The sequence below is a fragment of the Tursiops truncatus genome, chromosome 20 (assembly GCF_011762595.2).
Source record: "Tursiops truncatus isolate mTurTru1 chromosome 20, mTurTru1.mat.Y, whole genome shotgun sequence".
Lineage (NCBI taxonomy): Eukaryota > Metazoa > Chordata > Mammalia > Artiodactyla > Delphinidae > Tursiops > Tursiops truncatus.
Genome location: NC_047053.1, coordinates 30,988,478 through 31,012,936, shown reverse-complemented (window position 1 = coordinate 31,012,936; position 24,459 = coordinate 30,988,478). Strand labels below are relative to the sequence as shown.

Below are 24,459 nucleotides of genomic sequence, written 5' to 3'. Positions count from 1 at the left end.
GCTCCAGAGCCTGTGAGCCACATATATTGAAGTCTGCGTGCCTAGAGCCCGTGCTCCGCAACAAGAGAAGCCACCACAACGAGAAGCCCACGCACCACAGCGAAGAGTAGCCCCCGCTCACCGCAACTAGAGAAAGCCTGCACACAGCAACAAAGACCCAATGAAGCCAAAAATAAATAAATAAATTTTGAAAAAGCTGACATTTATCGTGTAATTTAACGGCTGAATACAATTTGGGCAATTAGAATCAAGGGCACATTTTCGGCAAAGGCAATGGAGTAAGCAGAGGTGGGAAAGGCAAGCTATTTTCATAAATGGAATCTAGGGAAGTTGACCTATTTAAAGGAGGTTGGGGTGGACAATTAAGACCCTTGAATACCTGGCTAAGGAGATAAAGTTTGCTTTCTGTCTTTCAAAGTGTTAATAAGGGAATTGTAGCATTTTGAATTATTTCCCTTGAGCAGTTTAGCATGTTACATAAAATTGCCTTCTCAGACTAACAAAAAATATATGTATAGTATGATATTTCACCATTATACTTGCTTTTTTTTCCCTCCTGCATTTCCCAGGGCTATATATTTCTTTGCTAACTGTGGACCATGGCAACTGGCTAAGCATATTATCAGCTATGAGTTAGGTACTGTTGTAATCTTCATTTTACAGATGAGGAAACCAAAGCAGAGAGAGAAAAATTTTCCTTGGTAACATCCAAGAAGGGAAACCTGGATCAAACCCAGGCAGTTTGTCTTCAGAGTCTGTGTGCTTATGCGCTATTCTATGCTGCCTCACCATATGGTATTCCACATATATTGCTTTTTGTTACGCAATACATAATTTTAGTGTTTTTTGAAGTTCTTTATTCAGTATTCTTTTAACAATAATGCTTGAGCATCTACTCTGTGGCTAAGTACTGGCTTATAGATTCTGGAGATATAAGGTAAATATGAGAGATGGATTCCTTTCTGTAATAGAGTTTGCATTCTAGTGGAGGACACAGTAAGTAATTACAGGCTCTGATCAGTGCCCAGTGTGCTATGTTAGAGAACAGCATTAGGGAGTATGATTTAAGGCCGTCAGGGAAGGCCTCTCTGAGGAGGTAACACTTAGGCTGGAGATCTAAAAGGCAGGGAAGAATTTGTGAAGGGATCCATGCAGAAAAAAAGCTGGTGTAAAGGTCTTGATTCAAAGAAGAGCTTGGTGTAGCCTAAGAATTGAAGTTGCATGTGACTGAAGCAGAGTAAGTTACAAGAGTGGGAGAAAAGTGAGGTTGGAGAGGTAGGCCTAATCAAAAATTTTTTTTAAGGCCTACTCAGTTTTTGTAGGTATCTAAGGCATATTGCCTTTTTAAAAAATAGGATTTAGGGTAACTCACATTATTTTCTTCAAATGTAATTTTTCACATTTCTCTGAAATGAATTTGATTTGGAATATATTTTGAAGAAAAATTTTTTTCCTCCATTTGCTGATCTCCATATATTTCCCATTTAAAGTATCTTAGTGTCCTTAATAGTTCTTCACCTTTATGCATTTTGATATTTTCCCATACCTTATCCACACCAAAAGTTCTGTGAGGACTGTTTAATAACTCCTTCTAATGCCTGCATCTGCAGCAAAATATAGATTCATTTTGCTAGATACAGGTAAGGGACTAGGTTCTTAACCAGTTTAAAGAGAAGGTCACTAAATACTGAGTCATCAGCAACAGTTTTTCTTGCTCTAACTAGGGCATTCTTCTGCTCTGACTCAAGAGGACGGTCTTGCTTTAGCCAAGTCTTCTGTCAGCACTCTTTCAAGTATGAGTTAAAAGTTCTATCTGTATCAAAATAAGAGAGCGTGCGGCCATAAAAAAGAATCAATTATTGCTATTTGCAGCAACATGGATGGACCTAGAGATTATCATACTGAGTGAAGTAAGCCAGGCAGAGAAAGACAAATGTCATATGATATCACTTATACGTGGAATCTAAAGAATAATACAAATGAACTTTTATATTTCAAAACAGAAACAGAGTCACAGACATGGAAAACAAACTTACGGTTACCAAAGAGGAGAGAGAGAGAGAGGGATAAATTAAGAGTATGGTATTAACAGATACACACTGCTATATATAAAATACATAAACAACATGAATTTACTGTATAGCACAGGGAACTATATTTAATATCTGGTAATAACCTATAATGGAAAAGAATTGAAAAAATGTATAACTGAATTACTTTGCTGTACACCTGAAAATAACACAATAATGGAAATCAACTGTACTTCAATTTAAAAAAATAGAGCATGACTTTTTATTTATTTTTATTTTACTTTTAAAAATTTAAATTTATTTTTGGCTGCGTTGGGTCTTCATTGCTGTGCGCGGGCTTTTCTCTAGTTGCAGCGAGTGGAGAATACTCTTCGTTGCGGTGCACGTGCTTCTCATTGCAGTGGCTTCTCTGGTTTTGGAGCACGGGCTCTAGGCGTGCAGGCTTCAGTAGTTGTGGCTCGTGGGCTGTAGAGCGCAGACTCAGTAGTTTTGGCGCACAGGCTTAGTTGCTCCGCGGCATGTGGGATCTTCCCAGACCAGGGCTCAAACCCGTGTCCCCTGCATTGGCAGGCGGATTCTTAACCACTGTACCACCAGGGAAGTCCCTAAAAAAAAAATGGAGCATGACTTTTAAGAAGAGATAATGTTTGGGAATTCCTTGGCAGTCCAGTCCCTGGCTGGGGAACTAAGATCCCACGAGCCCCATGGTGTGGCCAAAAAAAAAAAAAAAAACAGAAAAGAAAAGATAAAGTTAAAAAATTTTAAAATCTCATTTGCATTTAATAACATATATAAAGAAATTAAGAAAGCAGGTTAGCAGAATTATCAGACGATGAGAGTTGTTTCTTCTTTTTTTTAGTATTATGAATAACTTTATTAAGGCTTGTAGAAAGAGCTTTTCCATGTTTCATATTAAGCTGTCATGATAAATTTTATCCATTTCACCCTTTTTCAGGGAGCAGTCCTACATGGAAAGTGTCGTGACTTTTCTGCAGGATGTTGTGCCCCAGGTAAGTGTCTGTGTGGTTTCAGAAATAGTAGGCTTTACTGTTGGCCAGGGAAGCTCTGAAATATTCTGTTCCCTAAACTTGACACCAGTATCGCCAACTTTAGACTTTTGATGTTTTAGCATCCCAAGCGTTGGTAGGGTAGAACCATACTTGCTGTTATTATTAGATGTGCCTTAGTTTTGTGCTGACGGTGGCATAATTATTATTCCTTAGCCCTTGCTTTACTAAGAGTAATCAAGGTGCGATATTAGCTGAGAGATGGGGCTTGGAACTGTCTATTTGGGTTCTCTTTCCAAAATCTTTCTCTTGTCCTAGTTAAATGTTGCCTGTTGGAAGTGAAATAAGCAATATATGCTTTGCATCTGGTTAACTAGATACTATATTAACTAAATACTACACTGAGGTCAAATCTATATCACTTTCCCATTGAGCAGTAGTTTTATGCCAATTATAGCTTGCCTTGTTACTCTAACTTAGAAGAGAGTAAGCCCTTTACTGTTCCCTCTATGTAAATGTGAGAATAAAGAATGAGAGGAACCCTCCTGGGATCACCTCTAGTGCACTGTCTCTCAGACTTAAATTAACATAGGTGTCGCTTGGCACACTTGTTAAAAATAATAATTTCCAGGCCCATCTCCCAGTGAGTTTGACTCAGGGGAATTAAGGTGGCATCCAATAACTTGTGTCTCTAGGAAGAATCTCAGGTGATTCTTGTGAAACAGTATCTTTGGGAAACACTGTTTAGTGGAACTACTGAAGGAAAAGGTTTCTGTGTTTTCTCCTGTGATGATGTCAGTGTTCAGACTGCTGTGGTATCTGTAATTGCACTGTTCAAAAAGAACATTCAGGGCTTCCCTGGTGGCGCAGCGGTTGAGAGTCCGCCTGCCGGTGCAGGGGACACGGGTTCGTGTCCCGGTCTGGGAAGATCCCACATGCCGCCGAGCGGCTAGGCCCGTGAGCCATGGCCGCTGATCCTGCGCATCCGGAGCTTGTGCTCCGCAACGGGAGAGGCCACAACAGTGAGAAGCCCGCGTACCGCAAAAAAAAAAAAAAAAAGAAAAAAAAGAACATTCATAGATACAGTGTCCCAGCTTTATGAGAAGGTCCTACCTAGAAAAGTCTAAAATCCAGATTTCAGTTGTATTAATAAATTGTATTCATGAAATAAGGGAAAGTATCAAGGCATGTTTGGTATTCCTTTATTATGTTCGGTCAACTTTAATGAAAATAGGCCACAATGACAAGGTCTGTGGGGCATGTAAGGAAAAATAAATGCTTTCTTTTCTTGAGGAACTTGGTTAAGAAGGGAAGTCAAATGGCTTGAAGCAGTCAGAGGTAATAGCAACATATCACTAAGTGTTGCACATGATAGTACAGACTGAATATGTAATTGCTAAGGGAATGCATAGCAAAGAAAGCGTGAAGGAGTCAAGTTCCGAAGGACATTGGAAGTAGCGTTAGTTGAAATGAATGGCAAGGTTGGGAATCTGATGGTAAAGGAAACTGCCCAACTGGATATGGTAGGCATATCCATATGTGGCTGTGGAGAATCTTGTACTCTGTACAGTACAGACTTAGAGAACAATCAGGGGCCGAAATCCAACTTGGTCTTCTACAAACTGCACCTTTCTCTTAAGCCCTGAGCCCTGACGTGAGGCTAGTTCCAAGGAAGGGGCATTTAAAAATATTGGTAATTTGCCTGCTATAGAGTGCCCCTTTATCAGATTTTTACAAAGGCACCTTTTGTGCTAGTGGAAACCCTGCGTAGCAAGCAGTTTTTGTTGGCTGGAGGAGAGAGGCTGCGGTCAGAGGCTTTGAGGGAATAGTTGGAGAGTTTGCTAGAGAAACAAGAATACTGGGTTGAGCAATAGATTGAAAATAGGGGGCTGATAAAACTGATAGGGTAAAAATGCCAGAAGGTAGAAGGTTAACTTAGTTTTTATGAGGATTATACATTAGAAAGGGGATAATCTATGCAGTTGACTGTGAAGACTGGGATCAGAGTTAAGTCACTTCAGAAGTAAAGTTGTAGTCCCGGATCTAAGAATTAGAATATTCATTTAAGAAATTTATGTTAGGTAAGTCATTCTAGTGACTGTGGAAAGAAAGCAAAAATTCAGGCACTACTGGTCAGGTGCTGTCTTAAGTTGGGGAATACTCAGTGCCTGTCCTTAAGGCTTCATGGTCTAGTGTAGCCATCAGGCAGACTCTGTAAAGGGCCAGAGAAGCTTTGCAATTCATACAATGTTATTTTTTGCTTTTTAATTTTTTTTTTTTTTCGGTATGCAGGCCTCTCACTGTTGTGGCCTCTACCGTTGCGGAGCACAGGCTCCGGATGCGCAGGCTGAGCGGCCATGGCTCACGGGCCTAGCCGCTTCGCAGCATGTGGGATCTTCCCGGACCGGGTCACGAACCCGTGTCCCCTGCAGTGGCAGGCGGATTCTCAACCACTGCGCCACCAAGGAAGCCCTGCTTTTTAATTTTTATTTTTGGCTGCGTGGGGTCTTTGTTGCTGTGCGTGGGCTTTATTTGCAGCAAGCAGGGGCTACTCTTTGTTGCAGTGCGCGGGCTTCTTATTGCAGTGGCTTCTCTTGTTGTGGAGCATGGGCTCTAGGCACGCAGGCTTCAGTAGTTGTGGCACGCGGGCTCAGTAGTTGTGGCTCGTGGGCTCCGGAGTTTAGGCTCAGTAGTTGTGGCTCACGGGCTTAGTTGTTCCGTGGCATGTGGAATCTTCCTGGACCAGGGCTTGAACCTGTGTCCCCTGCATTGGCAGGCAGATTCTTAACCACGGCGCCACCAGGGAAGTCCCTCATACAATGTTTGTTATAACTACGCAGCACTGCTTTTTATGTAAAAGAAAGGGTGTGGCTGTGTTAAAATAAAACTTTATTTATGAACACAGGTCGTGGCCAGATTTGGTGACCCATGGTCTCCTTTTTTCCACATTTAATCTGTAATCCCCCATTGGCAATTTGTGGTGATACATTTGGAAAATGATATATTTTTGCTGATGTTATGTTCCAACTCCTGCCCTGTTCTGGGAATTATCAAATTCATGGAGCTTAGAAATTATTCTCTGGGTCTCCAGATATGCCTAAAAGGGAGAAAATGTGTTGTTAGACTGGTATCAGCTTCTTCAGCTGTCATAAATAGAGTGAGTTCCTACTGTGTCATTGATGCAGATGTCATTGACAGCTGGTAGAAGCCCTAACTGTGCCGTTTGATATAATAGTTGTACTTCTGAAAATTTATTTTAAAAAAATTCAGCAAATAAAAAAATTAAAGCTCAGAACTTTTCATTTCAGTGAGAAATTTTGACATGTTTCAGTGTGAAAAATTGTAGCCTGCCCAAATGTCAGTAGCAGTCAAGCAAATTGTGATATGTTGCCCCTATAGAATAATTTGCTGTGATTAAAAATTATACTTTTGACAAATAGCACACAATGGAAGTTACTTTCTCTCCAGTGAAAAAATAAAACACAACATATCTATAGTGATTGTTGCTGTGTTTTTTAAAATTGAACAATAACTTTGTGCTTATGAACGTGTATATGCGTTAGAAACCGGATAAGAAATAAAAGGAGAAATAAATCCTGTACTCAGTAATGGGGTGAAAGTTTTCAACCATAAATAAGAGAGCTAGAGCAGTTGGATTTTGGTTGGAGAAGGAGGGCTAAAAATCAGTGCTGGGGGGAGAAATAACAAACTTTTGTGTGGCAGCGCACTGCCCTCCAGTAAGATAGCAAATAAACCTGGATGGGCACTGGGTGAGTCTGTGCTTCACTGACAGTAAAATACCTAAACATGAGCAAAGGATATCATAGAAAGCTGAGAGGCAAAATGACATGCTGTCATATGCCTTCTTGATGCCAGTCTGCAGGAAGGCACACAAGAAGCAACCCTCTTCAGTCAACTTCACAGAATTTTTAAAAAAATGCTTAGTAAAGAGCACTGTGTCTGCTAAGGAGAGAGGAAAACTTGAAGACATAGCAAAAGTATGCAGGCCTCATTATGAAAGTTTTGTTTCCCCCTGAAGGGGAAAGAAAAAAGTTTAAGAATCTCAATTCACTGAAAGGCCTCTTTTAACCTTGTTTCGTGCTGCATATCGGCCAGAAATCAAAGGAGAGCACCGTGCAAATGTTGCAGAGGAATTGGGAGAATGTCGAGTAATGCAGGTGATTAGCAGCCTTGTAATAAATCTGCTAAATGGAAGAAGATATTGTATATGTTATAGCTTTACCAGATTAAGGGAGAGCCTGACATAGGAAAAAAGAGGTGGTCCTAAATGAATGTGGTATCCTGGATTGGGTCCTGTAGCAGAGAAAGGACATGAGTGGAAAAACTGCTGAAATCCAAATAAAGTCTGGGGCTTTAATTAGTGGTAATGCACTGGCGTTAGTCTCATAGCTTTGGCAAATGTACCATGGTAGGGTAAGATTTGGTTAGGTTAGATTGTTAACAGTAGGGGAAACTGGCTGAGGAGTATATGAGAATTCTGTACTGTTTAGTAATCTAAAATTATTCCCAAAGAAGAAGTTTATATTAAAAAGGAGAATTTTCAAGAATGAAGAGAGCAAGACCAAGGGAGAAGAGGAAGAAGTTGAGGATGAGATGGTTGAAGATAAAGTAGATGAATTAGTTGGTTCTAGTGCAGGTTTTCCTTTTCTCCAAAGGAATTAACTGCCCTATACACAACTTGTTTTCTTAAACAATTGAAATCATAAGGATGTGTAAGATAACTTTTTTTTTCTTTTTGCATAGTAAACCTACTATTAGAGTAACCCTGTCTTTTAGTAATATTTTCAATGGCCGTTAACCTTGTGCGGTAGAGGAAAAGGGCTGTAAAACTGCATGGAAATTTAAAGCAAGTTGTGTATAACACAGATTATATATGGAATAGTGGTTTTTGAATGCTTTTGATCCAGCTTATATTAAATAATTGTTCTGTGAACTGAAGACCACTTTATAACTGAAAACGTTGCAGCTTTTTGTTGACGTTTTAAGTGCTTGCAAGTGTATACAGTCTAGAAAATCTAGACAATTTTAAATAAAAACATTTGATTTGAGGAGAGATGACTCCCTTTGAATATTGATGGGTACCGTTGATACTTTTCCTGTGACTTCACAGCAGTTCATGCTTATCTTTGTGACCCTTGCAGGCTTGCAAGAAAGCTAATAGTTTGGGTCCAGAGGCCAGATAAGAGACTGAAAAGTAATACGTTTTTTTCTACCCCCCAACCCTGGCCATGCCCTCCACCTGGAACTGGTGGTTAGCAGAAAGTAATGCTCTTGACAATTCTAGGTAGAGTGTAATTGCCTGATCATAAACACCTGGGAACTAAATTGATACCTGTGGTAGTTTGGTGTATTTCTTCAGTTTTATTTGTTGACCAGTATAGGAGATTAGTTTTTTGAGTACCTTTGAATTAGAGTGATGCTTCCTAGTAGACTATGATTATTGTATTTTAGGTTTCTGTAATTCTTAGGCTAAAAACCCTTTTCTGACCAAGCTTATCAGACTCCTGGGTAAGTTTCTTTAAAAATAAAAATATTACAAAATGTGCTAGTTCTCAAGATGTAGGATTGGTGAGGTTGGAGGGGGATAGTGTTGGCCTTATTTAAGTTACTTTTTGTTTTGAACATCAGTTAATATTTGAACTGTAAAACATTTTCATTCAAGTGTTTCTGTTTACTATGCAGGCTTACAGTGGAACACCTCTAACAGAAGAAAAGGAGAAAATAGTCTGGGTCAGATTTGAAAATGCAGATTTAAATGGTATGGTTTTAACTTTTGGGGGGCATATGAATTAAATGTTTGTTTGAGGTTTACCTGATTCCAAAAAAAGAACGCTTACTTTTCGTCAGATTACTTTTTCTTTAAGTGACTTTTTAAGTTTTCAAAATAAATTTATTTTTAATTTAAAAAGTAACATATTCAACTACAGAAACTTGATTAGAACTAATATTGTATTGTACAAGTCTTAGAGTCACTGTAACATGTAGTGCCTAGCCTTAAACTTCAAGTCCAAGTGAGATAACAATTTCTTAGAAAAGAAGTTTTTGTAATTCCAGTTTGGTTACTTGTATAGGATTTATAACTGCAAAATAATCATTAGTGTTGAACTTTTTAGACTTTAAAATTATTTTTCTGAGCAGAATGTGTGCCAGTTCAAGGCCTGTTTGTTCTCAGATACCTTCCATTTCATTGCTCCTTCCTGCTCCCTCTTGCAAGGGGGCTGCTTCTTGTCTGTTTCCCAGGCTGCCATGTCTGTTTTCCTCTGGCAGGGTTTGGGAGGCACTGGTGGGTAATTGAAAGGGAGGATGGGAGAAAGGGAAGAGTATTATTCCCTCTTCCTCTCTGTCAGCAGCTGCATTTCCTCTGTGGTTTTCACTTCACCTCGGCAGCTCCACTGGGGTTCCAGTTTCTGCCAGGTGACTCTAGCGCCCTGCCCTCCTCCCGGTCTCCCTAGTGTAGGGGTGGTAGTGGCTTCCTGCCATTGCTAATCCGGTAGGTTGCCTCACAGTTCCTTTTTTGGCTTCTTAGCAATTCTGTAATCTGTGTAACGAGTTGTCTGTATTAAATTCCCAATTATGAATACACTGAGTTGTTTTCACTTGGACCTTGATGGATACCATACTCTTGAGTCTTAGTCTCCTCTGAGACTTTTAAAATACCATATTTTCCTTTAAAAGCTACGGTCCAGGATGCGGGAGGCTGTGTCACTTCTGCAAATAGGTTTCTTTTGAATTTTGGATTCTCTGTCAGCTGGTTTGTTTAAATGACAACTTGTGCCCTCTGTGGAGAATAACACATTCATTTGTATAGGTGATTATTTATGATATATAAACTTTTCCTACACTATTTCTCTTTGAAAGCTTATTCTATTTAAAATTTCCTTTCTTTTTATGACTGTCAAATTTCCTTGTTTACTAGTATATTCTTCTTTTCTTTCTTCCTTTTCGTTCTTTATTAATAACTATTTAAGTGTCGGTCATCTTTTGTTTTCTATCACCGTTTCCTCATAATTCATACTCTTTTCCCTCCTGGAAGTATATTTGCTTTGTGGATGTTAGAATGTATTAGAGGACTTTCTTGATTTAATAACAAAGAAAATGTGGTCATGGTCTTGAAAATATTAGCCAGATAATAGCAAAAACTTGTACAGCGTATGCAAAATGCTAAAAATAATTTAAAAATCACAAAATTGGGGAATTTCCTGGCAGTCCAGTGGTTAGGACTTCACACTCTCACTGCTGAGGGCCTAGGTTCAATCCCTGGTTAGGGAACTAAAATCCCATAAGCCATGCAGCGTGGCCAAAAAAAAAAAAAAACAACCACAAAGTTATCTTTAAAAAAATGTCATCAAAATAATCTTTAGGCAAGGTTTTTTTTGTTTTGTTTTGTTTTTAAACAACAAATAAGAATTGCTGGTGTAATAATGCTCTATAAAGCATTTGCTTTATTGAAGTAAAATGCATCTGCATCTGGAAATGTAGATGGAAACTGCTTATTTGGTACTTTGTGTTCTGTTGAACTTATAATGGTTGTCCTTAATTTAGTATCCCATATCCCCGTTGACTTATTAAACTTTTAAGTTTATACATCTTCCTGTTAAATACTTTAGCACATTCACTTGTCCTTTGGTCTCTCCTTTCTATATCATATTGATAGTGTATGAAATTTTGTCCTGGTTTTTCAAGGATATACTTTTTATTATCTCTAGCCCTAGGGGGTATGTGTGCATGTGTGCACATGTATGTGTATGGTTGTGTTTGTTTTAAGGCAATAGTAAATATTACCAAGATATTTGATCCTCCTTAACTGCCCCAATCTCTCATAACATTTCCTTTTTTTTTTGGTCATGCGGTGTGGCATGTGGGATCTTGGTTCCCCGACCAGGGATCGAACCTGTGCCCGCTGCGTTGGGAGCATCGAGTCTTAACCATTGGACCTCCAGGGAAGTCCCTCTTAGAACATTTCTTGAATTTGTCTCTTATTTGTGTTCTTTCTTCAGGAATGTTTTATTTAGGTGTTTGTGTGGCAGACCTTTGGAGATATTTATAATTGAAAGAAAATTTGGCTGTGGGAAAGAAAAAGTAGGGTTCATTGGCTGCAAGTCCAACATCTCCTTGAATAAAGCTAACAAGGACTAACTTTTCCATTGCATTAGAGATTCTTGATCAGCCAGTCTGCCCTTCCCTGGTTGTGCCTGCTGCAGCTGGGATGCAATTCCTTGTTCATTGCCTTTGTCTTTCATGATATCCTAAGGGAGACAGTGGAGGGGATTCTTCTGATTGCAGCCATATTAGCTTAGCAGGCTGCTTCTTTGTAGAGCAGTTATGGGTACCCAGAGATTGTATTAGGTATTTAGGCTTCTCTTTGCTAGACTGGGAGTTTTTCTGGCAAAACAATTTAGAAGTCTTCTACCTGTCTGTGGATTTAAGTTATTTTATCATATTAATGAAACTCTGTTGCTATTAATTTAAAACTTGCAGTGTTCGAATTGAACTCTGCTCTGGTGATTGCTTTCTGTTTATTCCAGCAGGCCTGAGAGCTCTGCTTTTCTGCTTGAAATTATAAAGTGGTGCCAGTTGGCCCCTTACCTCCAGGCTGCAGCCCATTTGATTATGGGCTTGTTGTGCTTGGGGGTGGAGTAGGTAACAACTTTTACAGGGGATACTTCTAAGGAGCCTGGCTTATTGAGATTCTCCAGTCCTGGATCCTTCTAGGTATCTGCATTCCTAATCAATGTACTAACTTTGGTTTGGTGTTAGGTAGAGACTACTACTTTTGGAGTTTATTAGAAAGTGAGATTAAGGCCCTTTGTATCATGGTCATTGTTCTGTTTTTGCTTTCAGGCAGCCTGATTTATACCTAAGATTGTTTTTCTTAAGGCACTGTACTGAAAAAGGTATAAGAAGTAGCCAAAGCAGGTTATTTATTTATTTATTTTTAATTAATTAATTAAGTTTTGGCTGCGTTGGGTCTTCGTTGCTGCGCACAGTCTTTCTCTAGTTCCCACGAACGGGGGCTATTCTTTGTTGCGGTGCGCTGGCTTCTCATTGCGCTGGCTTCTCTTGTTGCGGAGCGCGGGCTCTAGGCACACAGGCTTCAGCAGTTGTGGCATGCGGGCTCAGTAGTTGTGGCTCGCGGGCTGTAGAGCTCAGGCTCAGTAGTTGTGATGCACGGGCTTAGTTGCTCCACGGCATGTGGGATCTTCCCAGACAAGGGCTTGAACCCATGTCCCCTGCATTGGCAGGCGGATTCTTAACCACTGCGCCACCAGGGAAGTCCCTTTTTTTGTTTTTCTGTTTGTTTGTTTGGGGATTTTAGTTCCCCGACCAGGGATCGAACCCCAGGCCCTTGGCAGTGAGAGCACAGAGTCCTAACCACTGGGCCACCAGGGAATTCCCCGTTATTTGTATTTTAAAAAGAGCGCTCTGACTGAAATATGGAGTTTGGTAGGCAGTGGTGGAGGCAGGAAGCCACTCAGGCTTTAGCAGTAGATGTTGTAGACAGGGGTGGTGGTGATGTAAGAGAGCTGTTTAGGAGCTTGGTCAAGATTTATTGCTAGAGGGAAGGAAGAAGGCGGTTCCTGATCTTGCTATCTGCATAGATAAACATGCTATTCACCAAAATAGGGAGCTCTGGAAGATCAGGTTTGGGGAGGAAATCCTGATCTTTGAGTGGAATTTGATCTTCTACTGAGACATGCAAAAACCCACACTGAGGAAGTCACTAGCAGATACTGACTGAAGCAATGGTTGGAATGAGATCACTTGGGGAGCGTATACTGTGAGAAGAAAACAGAGTTTAGGAATTTGCTTTGAGTAACTCCAATATTTAAAGAGTAGTTAGAAAAGGATGAGCCAGCAGAGAAAATGGTGAGCATCGGTTATAGCTGCTGAATAATCTTAACAAGATGTGCTTGAAAAACATATATTGGATTCAACAACTTGGAGGTTATTGGTGACCGTAGCAAAAGTCACTTGGGAGGAGTGTTAGGGGCAGAAACACATTCTGAAATGGATTCGGGGTGAATGAGAGATGAAAAACAGATGACAGTTATAAATAGATGAGGAATTTAGCTTCTAGAAGGAGAGGAAATGAAGTCAAGTAAAGGGGGAGGGATATTACTGCTTTATGATTTTTTAAAAAACTTATTATGCAAATATATCATGGTAAATAACACAAAAATATGGATCAATGAATGAATTTTTACAAATCCAACACCTGTGTAGACATCACCTAGGGTAAGAAATGGAATGTTGCTACCTAATTGCCTAGTGATTTTGAATTTCATGTAAATAGAATTGTTCGGTATATAGGCTTTTGTGTCTAGCATATTACGCTTTTTGCATATTATGTCTGTGAGGTTCATCCATGTTACAGTATATGGTAGTGGGTCATTTTTTTCTGTGCTGAATAGTCTTCCATTGTATCCGTGTACCACTGTGCTTGTCCATTCTCCTCTTGATGGACATTTGGATAGATTCCAGCTTTTGGGTCTTTATAGTAATGCTGCTGTGAGTATTCTTATCTCTTGATGTATATGTGCTGAGGCTTCTAATGAGTATATACCTAGAGTGGAACTACTTGGTCAAGGGCATGGTATCTTCAACTTGAGTATATATTGTCAAACTGTTTTCCAAAGTGATTGTACTGATTTACAGTTACTAGCAATAAATAAGCAGCCTCTTCACTCCATATCCTGCCACCACTTGGTTTTGTCATTGTGGTTTTAATTAGCACTTCCTTGATTACAGATGAGGTTGAGCCACTTTTCATGTTCACTAATGATTTGACTATCCTATTTTTGAAGTGTTTTTCCATGTCTCCTGCCTATTTTTCTACTGACTTATCTTTTTCATACTGATGTTTGTTATATGTATTAGATGAATCCTTGTGTGGTTATAGTTGTCTCTTCTCCCATGCTGTGGCTTGGCTTTTCACTCTTCTGGTAAGGGTGGCTCATGAGTAACAGAAGTTCTTCATTTTAATGTAATAAATTTAATGTAGAATTTGCCTATCTTTTATGCTAAGAGTTTTTTTGTGTTCAGTTGTAAAGTTGTTCCCTGTACCGTGATCATGAAAATACGTTTCTACGGTGTTCCTCTAGTATTTTATTAACTTTACCTTTGTCATTTACATCTAAAATTCCCTGGTATTGATTTATTTGAAATTTTAAAAATTGTTTTTCAATAAGAAGTTCTGAAGTATTTGGAAGACATTTAAAGGAAAGCAAACAGGAAGCTGAAATCACAAAACTAGTATTTTTTTTAACAGTACTTATAATTATCAGCACAAGTAAGGTTTTAAAGATCAAACTCTCTCAGTAGAGTACAAGTACCAAGTACCACCCCACTACACACAAAGAGTAGACTACAGAACCTAACAGAGCGCCACCAAATTGCCTCCTTGCTATTCTTAAATATAGGAAACATAATCCGGACTTTCCTGGTGGCTCAGTGATTGAGAATCTGCCTGCCAATGCAGGGGACACGGGTTCGATCCCTGGTCTGGGAAGATCCCACATGCCGTGGGGCAACTAAGCCCGTGTGCCACAACTACTGAGCCTGTGCTCTAGAGTCTGCAAGCCACAATTACTGAGCCCGTGTGCCTAGAGCCCATGCTCTGCAACAAGAGAAGCCACTGCAATGAGAAGCCTGCGCACCTCAATGAAGAATAGGCCCACTCACCGCAACTAGAGAAAGCCCACGTGCAGCAAGGAAGACCCAACGCAGCCAAAAATAAATTAAAAAAACAAAAACCGCACAATTCTTTTATAGTGAACTATATGCCCAGTGTGTTCAGATATAGCAGGATTTAATTCTTATATGTAAAGGAATATAATTTTTCTTCTATTGCTAAATTTGCATATATTAGAAATTCTAGATGGTTATATGTCATATTTATATTTAGTTAACTTTGGTAAAATATTTTATTTTCATTTATCATTTACAGGTGGTTTTATTCCTGATATTAGTATTTCCTAGATATCAAGTGAGAGTTTGATTTTTATTTATTTTTTTTTACTGCAGCATGATTTTATAACAACAGTAATAACATCAACATAGGGCTTCCTATGCCTGATACTATTCTAAATGCTTTTTGTATTATCCCATTTAACTCTTAGAACAATCCTTTGAGATATGAGTATGATTACCTTCATTTTACAGGTGAGGAAACTGAGGAACATTAACAGTACTAAATTTCACAGACTCTTGTGTCTACCTACTTATACAAGACCTCTAGCTGTTTGCAAAACCCTCTCCGCATCTTGCTCTTCCCTGTCCTCTGCCTGTTATTTCTCAGAGTGTCCAGATGCAACTTGTGAACCCACACAGTTTATGTTGTGTGCTTCCGCTGGGCACTTCTCCTTCTGTGCTTTTACCTGGCACTAGTTTCCTACTGGGTACTGCTGTCACTGTGTTAGGTTCTGTAGTCTACTTTTTGTGTGTAGTGGGGTGGTACTTGGTACTTGTACTCTACTGAGAGAGTTTGAGTTTTAAAACCTTACTTGTGCTGATAATTATAGGTACTGTTAAAAAAAAATACTAGTTTTGTGATTTCAGCTTCCTGTTTGCTTTCCTTTAAATGTCTTCCAAATACTTCAGAACTTATTGAAAAACAATTTAAACAGTTGTTACCGCCAGTAACATTAAAGAAGTGTACTTGTTTTTGTTGATTGGCATTGTCTTTTTTTTTTAATAGATCTTTATTGGAGTATAATTGCTTCACGATACTGTGTTAGTTTCTGTTGTACACCAAAGTGAATCAGCCGTATGCATACATCTGTCCCCATGTCCCCTCCCTCTTGAACCTCCCTCCCACCCTCTCTATCCCACCCCTCTAGGTCATCGCAAAGCACCGAGCTGATCTCCCTGTGCTATGCTGCTGTTTCCCACTAGCTAACTATTTTACATTTGGTAGTGTATATATGTCAGTGCTAGTCCTACTTTGCCTCAGCTTAACCCTCCCACCCCATGTCCTCAAGTCCATTCTCTATGTCTGCATCTTTATTCTGCCCTGCAACTAGGTTCATCAGTACCATTTTTTTTTTAAGATTCCATATATATGTGTTAGCATACGGTATTTGTTTTTCTGTCTCTGACTTACTTCACTCTGTATGACAGACTCTGGGTCCATCCAGCTCACTACAAATAACTCAGTTTTGTTTCTTTTTATGGCTGAGTAATATTCCATTGTATATATGTGCCACATCTTCTGTATCCATTCATCTGTCGATGGACATTTAGGTTGGTTCCACGTCCCGGCTATTGTAAATAGTGCTGCAGTGAACATTGTGGTACATGTCTCTTTTTGAATTATGGTTTTCTCAGGGTATATGCCCAATAGTGGGATTGCTGGGTCATATGGTAGTTCAATTTTTAGTTTTTTAAGGAACCTCCATACTGTTTTCCATAGTGGTTGTATCAGTTTACATTCCCACCAGCAGTGCAGGAGAGTTCCCTTTTCACCACACCCTTTCCAGCATTTATTGTTTCTAGATTTTTTGATAATAGCCATTCTGACCGGCACTAGGTGATACCTCATTTAGTTTTGATTTGCATTTCTCTAATAATTAGTGATGTTGAGCATCTTTTCATGTGCCTCTTGGCCATCTGTATGTCTTCCTTGGTGAAATGTCTATTTAGGTCTTCTGCTCATTTTTTAATTGGATTTTTTGTTTTTTTGATATTGAGATCCATGAGCTGTTTGTATATTTTGGAGATTAATCCTTTGTCTGTTGTTGCATTTGCTAATATTTTCTCCCATTCTGAGGGTTGTCTTTTTAATTTGCTCCTTTGTTACTTAATTCTAATGTAGATACATCAAGAAATCTGGAATTTCATGAAATACATAGCACAGGGAATGAGCCACCTTTGCTGATTATGATTGGCTACAGTGATGGAATGCAGGTCTGGAGCATCCCTGTAAGTATGAAGATGGTTGAATCCCTGAAATATAATACTTTTCAGCATGCTAGCTGGTGTGAAACCTGGCGATATTTTCTCTAAGGTCCCATCCATTTATTTTGCAAGCAATTGCTAAGAGACCGCTGTGTGTGGAACCCCATACTAGGCCCAAGGGCTAAGGGGAAAATGGGAAATTAAAGATGTTGTAAATGATTTGTAAAGTGGGCCAGCAATTGTGGGAATCACTTTACATGGAATATCTAATTTCTTATCATAGTAACTCTACCTAGTTGGTGTTATTATTATCTTTTCCTGCATTTTTACAGAAGAGTAAAGAGGCTTACAGAAGGCTTTTAAAAAAAATAGTGATCATTTTTTGAATCAGTTAAAACATTCACATGGTTCAAAATTCAGGAGGTATAAGTGGGTAACAAAACTCCCTACCACTACTCTCCCCAATTTCCCTTATCTTGAGCAGTTTCTAGTTTTCTAGGATTTCTAGTTATGTTTCTTTTCCTTATAGCTATATTTTATGCTAATAAGAACATATATACATATAATTCTCCCAGCCTGCCCTTCCTTAACAGAAGGGAACATATTATACAACTCAGTCTGTACATTGCTGTTTTTTACTTATAAATCAGTATTCAGAGAGCTTCTCTATGGAATTTATAACTGCTTATAATTCTGTTTTTTGGATTTTCCTTAATTTACATAACTTGTTTCCTTTTATTGGAAAAACTTAAAATTCCCCCCCACCTCCACCCCCTTTCTGCTATTAGAAACAGTGATGTAATACATGAATTTGAACAAAGGTTATTTTGTGTCTGTGTATCTATATAGGATAAGTCATAATTTTAATAAATGTTTTAAATTGCCAAATTCTATTCCCAGTTTCCCTCTTCAATCCTACGTGTTCCTCTTTGGAATGACCAAAAATAAAATGTACTAAAAGAGGAAGAGGCTTGGTAGGATCACAGCTCAGTGAAGTGTAGTAGGGACTGCATACTTTGGCGTGTACTTAGTTATATTCTGCTCTTTGGCATGGCCTAGATATCATGTCTCTCCTCCAGATTTTGGGGTGTGGGGGGGAGTTGGCGGGTGGACCCTTTATTGTGTGTTTTTTTTTTTGCAGTTAGAGGCCTGGAGCCAATAGAATTTTAATTTGTGCCTTTAATAGATGCATTTACCACATTGTTTGAAGCCTCTTGTTAGTGGGTGGTTCAGCTAGAATTTTTTTCCCTTTTTGATTTTTTTGCACATTATGGTTACTTCTTAAAGGATTTATAAGCGAACATATATTACCTCAAATTTAATGAAATTCAGGATGTTCCTGAATGCAGAATTTGGCTAAAAGATTATTAAGTAATGAATACATTGAACTGCATAATTCTTTAATATTCTAAGTAAAATTATTGTTTATTCTTTGATAAATCACTTATAATGAACTTTGGTCTTCCATCTAATCTTATAATAATTATATATCATATTATTAGTATTTAGGATTTTAGGTTTTATATTTCTTTCTTTTAAAGATTGGCATTATTTTGCAGAGATAGAAGAATCCTGTTGGTATGTCATGGAATGCGTGTCCTCGTGTTTTTGCCTTTGGGGGTGTGTAGTTGACGTTTTTTCAAGGCCCTGCAATGTTGTTTGTAATTTAAGTATCACGCCAAAGGCATAGACAAAGGACTTAAAAGCGTTGACAGTCTTTGCTTGCTTGCTTTTTCCTACCAAGAGAAATATTTCTAGGTTGTGTTCAAGAGGAGAGGATTTTGTGAATTTAACTTTTTCTTATTAATAGAGACTACATTTTGATTCTTTACACTGTTGACAGACTTGAAGGCAAAGAGGAAGCTAGAGCTTTAACAAGCTTGGGCCTTGTGGGATTAGGGATGTTGACTGGATTGAGCACATTTCTTTGGTGGTACTCAGGCTACCCACTTGCTTTGGTTATAATTAGAGGTATCACTTTTAATAGTTAATTTGTGTCTGGTTCTGAGTAACTTAAAGGTCTTATGAGGAAATTACTTCTTTACAGTAATTCTTATGCCCAGATTGTATTTTGAGAGATTTAAATAATCTTTTCTTCATGGAATTTTCATTGACTAACAGTTGTTTTTATTTATTTGTTTATTTATTTGGCTGCATTGGGTCTTAGTTGTGGCATGCGGGATCTTCATTGTGGCATGCGGGATCTTTTGTTGCAGCTCGCGGTCTTCTCTCTAGTTGTGGTGCGTGGGCTCCAGAGCATGCAGGCTTAGTTGCCCCGCGACACGTGGGATCTTAGTTCCCTGACTAAGGATCGAACCTGAGTCCCCTGCATTGGAAGGTGGATTCTTAACCACTGGATCCCTAGGGAAGTCCCTGGCAGTTGTTTACTGTTGTAGTAGTATAGCCCCGTGAGGACTGGTTCAAGAATTAGAAGGCAGTTTGGAAAAATAAGCTCCTTCTGTTGCACTGATTGAGCTCTTACTATGTTCAGAGAACTTTATATACACATTATCTCATCTGTTGTATACTGTGAGGGAGAAGTTATCCTATTTTACAGGTGGTAAGGTCACACTACTTATAAGAGGTGGAATTGGAATTCAAACCCAGTTCTGACTTCAGATTCAAAGCCCATGATCTAAGAGCTCTATTTCCCCTATGTGATAGCAGAAGATATGCCATGCAAGTAGTATGGCACCTTAGTTTTAGTTTTCATTGTAATAGGTTACGAAGGACCTTCATATATTCATCTTTTATAGACTAGTGTGACTGTTACCCATTACTCTAACTAAACCCTTCTGAAACTTGTTTATCACTAGTCAGTTATTCAGTAATCATTTAAGTGTTACCATGTGCTAGACACTGGGGAGCTTATGTTGGTCAACCTAGAAATAATCCTGGCTCTTAGGGATCTTCGCAGACCATAAATTGTATTTGCTTTTCAGTAAGTGCGGGTGGCCAGAAATCAAACCCTGTCCAAACTACAGCTCAGTTTTTTCTTCAAGTTTGTGCACAGGGTTCCCTTCTGTTGATTTTATGTAACTGTCCCACCTGTGAGTCTCAGATTAAGAAAATAAACATCCTGGCTAAACATGTAAAAAAATTGTCTATTTATGTAAGTGCACAAATATGAACAAAGCTTAGATGATATCTAGGAATATAGTTAAGTGGAGTTAGCTCAGAAGCAGAACTGTGCAGAAGTAATTTCTCTACTGCCCAATCACTACCACTTTGTATATGAGATGGCTGCAGGAAAACACCAGCTTTCATAGCTTTCCCAAGCTGTCAGGCCCCTTCTTTCAACACATCTGATGCAACATAAGAAAGAATGATTATTTGTGATGTTGATATTCTGGATACATAGGCCCTTTTCCCACCTGTGCCTAACAGTGACATTGCCTCTTTTTGGTAATGTAAATATAGGCTCTCTTGCTTAAAATTCTTAATTAAAAAAAAAAAAGTCAAAGTTATACATGTGCATGGACTAAAGACCGAGTAATTTTATGGGAGTCATATGAAAAAAACAGTAGTTGTATATCCTTCCTTTCTTAACTCCCATAGTTCTTTCAGCTCTTGTTATCTTTGCATTTATTTCAGTTATTTTATTTTATTTATTTAAAAAAATATTTATTTATTTATTTATTTGGCTGTGCCAGGTCTTAGTTGCAGCACACGGGATCTTTGCTGCCACATGCAGGATCTTTAGTTGCGGCATGTGGGCTCTTAGTTGCGGCATGTGGGATCTAGTTCCCAGACCAGGGATCGAACCCGGGCCCCCTGCGTTGGGAGCGAGGAATTTTAACCACTGGACTACCAGGGAAGTCCCTGGCGGGGACTTCAGTTATTTTAAAATATCTTGCTTACATTCTCTTTTTTTTTTTTTAATATCTTTATTGGAGTATAATTCCTTTACAATGCTGTGTTAGTTTCTGCTGTATAACAGAGTGAATCAGCTGTACATAAACGTATATCCCCATATCTCCTCCCTCTTGCGTCTTCCTCCCACCCTCTCTTGCTTACACTCTTGATTTATTTTTCGGCCAGTTTTACACATAGATTGACTTGATGCCATGAACTGTGAGAACGTAAAAATTGTTCATTTATTCATTACAATTCTTGGATAAAGTATGTATTTTGAGCAAAATAGATATGGCCTTTGCTCAAATGGAGCTAGTAGGAGAAATGGATTTAAATAAAAATAAATTAATAGGGCTTCCCTGGTGGCGCAGTGGTTGAGAGTCCGCCTGCCGATGCAGGGGACACAGGTTCATGCCCCAGTTCGGGAAGATCCCACATGCCGCGGAGCGGTTCGGCCTGTGAGCCATGGCCGCTGAGCCTGCACGTCCGGAGCCTGTGCTCCGCAACGGGAGAGGCCACAACAGTGAGAGGCCTGCGTATGGAAAAAAAAAAAATTAATAGACAAATTGTAATATGAAGAAAATAATAAGAGAGTATATATAATAAGGAAGTGGCATAAAAGTTAATTAAGATTTAGCCACAGTAAGATTGGAACAGCAAGTAGTGAAGTCAGAGGCTCTGAGGTGGAAATGTTCTTTTCTCTCTACTGGGACATTGATTTAGATTTCTTAAGTTTTTTTCTTCTTAAAGAATATTGAGATAAATATCTTTATGATCATGTAATTTGGAGAGTTCATTAAAAGTAAATATACCAAAACTCTTGATAGATTTACCAAATTGCATTCTTGTAAAGCCATGCCATTTATTCTCACCTCATTCATTTATTAATTCATTCACTCAGAAAAGATGTATTGATTGCCTTTTATATGTCAGACCCTGTTCAAGGTGCTGGGAAAACAACAATGAGCAAAACAAAACCATTATTCTTATGGAATTTCCATTCTAGGTAGGTGGGTTGGAGGGTGGGGAAGATGATAATAAACATGTACCATGCTTGGATAATAAACAAGTTACCAGGTGTTACGGTGTGGTGGTTGATATTGTTGTGGGTTGCTATATTATATGAGGTGGTCTTGGAAAGCCTCTCTCAAAGACCCCCTGAGCAGAAGTGTGGAGGAGTGATACTTATGGGTATTTGAGGGAGGGGCATTCAAAGGCAGTGCTCTCTCATAGGATTATGTTGTTATTTTAAAAATTTTGTTTATTTTTGGGTCTTTGTTGCTGTGCGCAGGCTTTCTCTAGTTGCGGCGAGTGGGGGCTACTCTTCATTGCGGTGTGTGGGCTTCTCATTGCGGTGGCTTCTTTTGTTGCAGAGCGCAGGCTCTAGGGTGCGCGGGCTCAGTAGTTGTGGCACACGGGCTTCAGTAGTTGTGGCTCACGGGCTCTAGAGCTTAGGCTCATTAGTTGTGACACACGGGCTTAGTTGCTGCATGGCCTGTGGGATCTTCCCGGACCAGGGCTTGAACCCGTGTCCCCTGCATTGGCAGGCGGATTCTTAACCACTGAGCCACCAGGGAAGTCTGGATTATGTTTCCTATATTAAAGAACAGCAAGGAGGCAATTTGGTGGAACTAGGTGGAGAATGCTAATGGTGTCTCAGAGGTGGTGGTGGGCTAGAGTTTTGTAAGGTAAAAGCTTACAAAATGAGCTTTGTACCATTGGAAGAACTTCAGAAGTTTCGCAGGGAAAACACCTATGCCCACCACCTAGATTATACCATGAAAATTTTTACTATACTTAGTCTCCACCTGTAGATCTTATTGGATGCATTTCAAAGTGAATTGCAAACATCAGCATACTTTCCCCTAACTACTTTTGCATTAACTAAAGTTCAATATTTGATGAGTTTTTAAAAAATTATTTATTTATTTATTTTTGGAGTACACGGGCCTCTCACTGTTGTGGCCTCTCCCGTTGCGGAGCACAGGCTCTGGACGCGTAGGCTCAGCGGCCATGGCTCACGGGCCCAGCTGCTCTGTGGCATGTGGGATCTTCCCGGACCAGGGCACGAACCTGTGTCCCCTGCATCGGCAGGCGGACTCTAAACCACTGCGCCACCAGGGAAGCCCCATTGATTAGTTTTTTATTGTAAAAGTTACACACAATTAAATATACAAATCTTAATATGTAAATTTCCTGAACTTTGACAAGTGCATGGCAACCCAAATCTCTGTCAAGATATACAGTAGATCTTGATTATCACTCAAGACATTTCCTTCATGCCTATTCTCAATTTTTCCTCCATCCCATCCATGAAACAACCACTGTTATTTTTTTTTCCATTGTAGATTAGTTTTGCCTGTTTTAGAACTTTCTGTACTATTATACAGTATGGACTCTTTTTGTGTAAGGCTCCTTTCACTCAGCATAATGTTTATGAGATTCACTCTTGTTGATTGTCCCTTTTAATTGCTGAATAGTATTCCAATATATGAATATACCATAGTTTATCCCTTCTCTTAATGAGGGATAGCTGGCCTGTTAATAGCTTTTGCCTGTTATGAATGAAGCTGCTGTGAAGATTCTTCTGTAAGTCTTTTTGTAAACATATGCATTTATTTCTCTTAGATAAATATCTACAAGTGGAATTGTTGCTTCATAGGGTAGGAATATAGTTAGTTTTATAATAGACTTCCAAACCTTTTTTCCAAAGTAGTTGTATCGTTTTACATTTCCCCCAACAATGTATGAGTTGTACTATATCCTTGCCAACATTTGGTGTTGTGTCCATCATTTTAATTTTTTTTTTTTTAGTTGCGGCATGCGAACTCTTAGTTGTGGCATGTGGGATCTAGTTCCCTGACCAAGGATTGAACCCGAGCCCCCTGCATTGGGAGCGTGGAGTCTTAGCCACTGGACCACCAGGGAAGTCCCATCTTTTTAATTTTAGCCATTCTGGTGGGTGATACCTTGCGGTTTTAGTTAGCATTTCCCTGATGACTAATAATGTTGAATGCTTTTTCATATATTTGTTGGCCATTTGAATATCTTTTAGGGATTATCTGTACAGTTTTTTTGCCAGTTAAAAAAATTGAGTTGTAGAAGCCAATGGAGAACTTTGAACAGGGGTAGACAGTGATGCCTCTTATAAAAATAGGGTGTGACAGCTACTGAGCCCACGCGCCACAACTACTGAAGCCCGCGCGCCTAGAGCCCGTGCTCTGCAACAAGAAAAGCCACCGCAGTGAGGAGACTGCGTACCACAACAAAGAGTAGACCCCACTCGCTGCAACTAGAGGAAGCAACAGAGACCCAACGCAGCCAAAAATAAATAAATAAAATAAATAAATTTATTTTAAAAAATAGGGAGTGATAAGGAGCAGATTTGGGTGGAAAGATGGTGAGTTTGTGGACTATGCACTGTTGCTCGTCTATGAACTGTTGATAGTCAGTGAAATGTTTGTTACTGTTTGCAACAAGATAAGTACAGAAGTTGAGAGTAAGCTTTTGGAAACCTATAGCTGTTTGCCAGTTGCGCATCATCCAAACCTGTGTTTGTCATTTACAGACGTATCTGTTTGTGCCAGAATGGAAATTAAAAAAAAAAAAAGTAATTGAGCCTTCATAACATGGTTTGACAAGCAGTATCA

At 39.2% G+C, this 24,459-nt stretch overlaps 1 protein-coding gene across 13 annotated transcripts in view; it reads left to right on the top strand.

The window, feature by feature from the left end:
• The window catches only part of BCAS3 (BCAS3 microtubule associated cell migration factor), a 571,522-nt gene that overhangs the window by 3,355 nt on the left and 543,708 nt on the right, over positions 1-24,459 (top strand). For all 13 annotated transcript variants that reach the window (XM_033847806.2, XM_073797378.1, XM_073797379.1 and 10 more), the window contains exons 3-5: positions 2,986-3,040; positions 8,741-8,816; positions 16,872-16,978. In XM_033847806.2, coding sequence (XP_033703697.1) covers positions 2,986-3,040; positions 8,741-8,816; positions 16,872-16,978 — 238 coding nt within the window. The remainder of the gene's footprint in view (positions 1-2,985; positions 3,041-8,740; positions 8,817-16,871; positions 16,979-24,459) is intronic.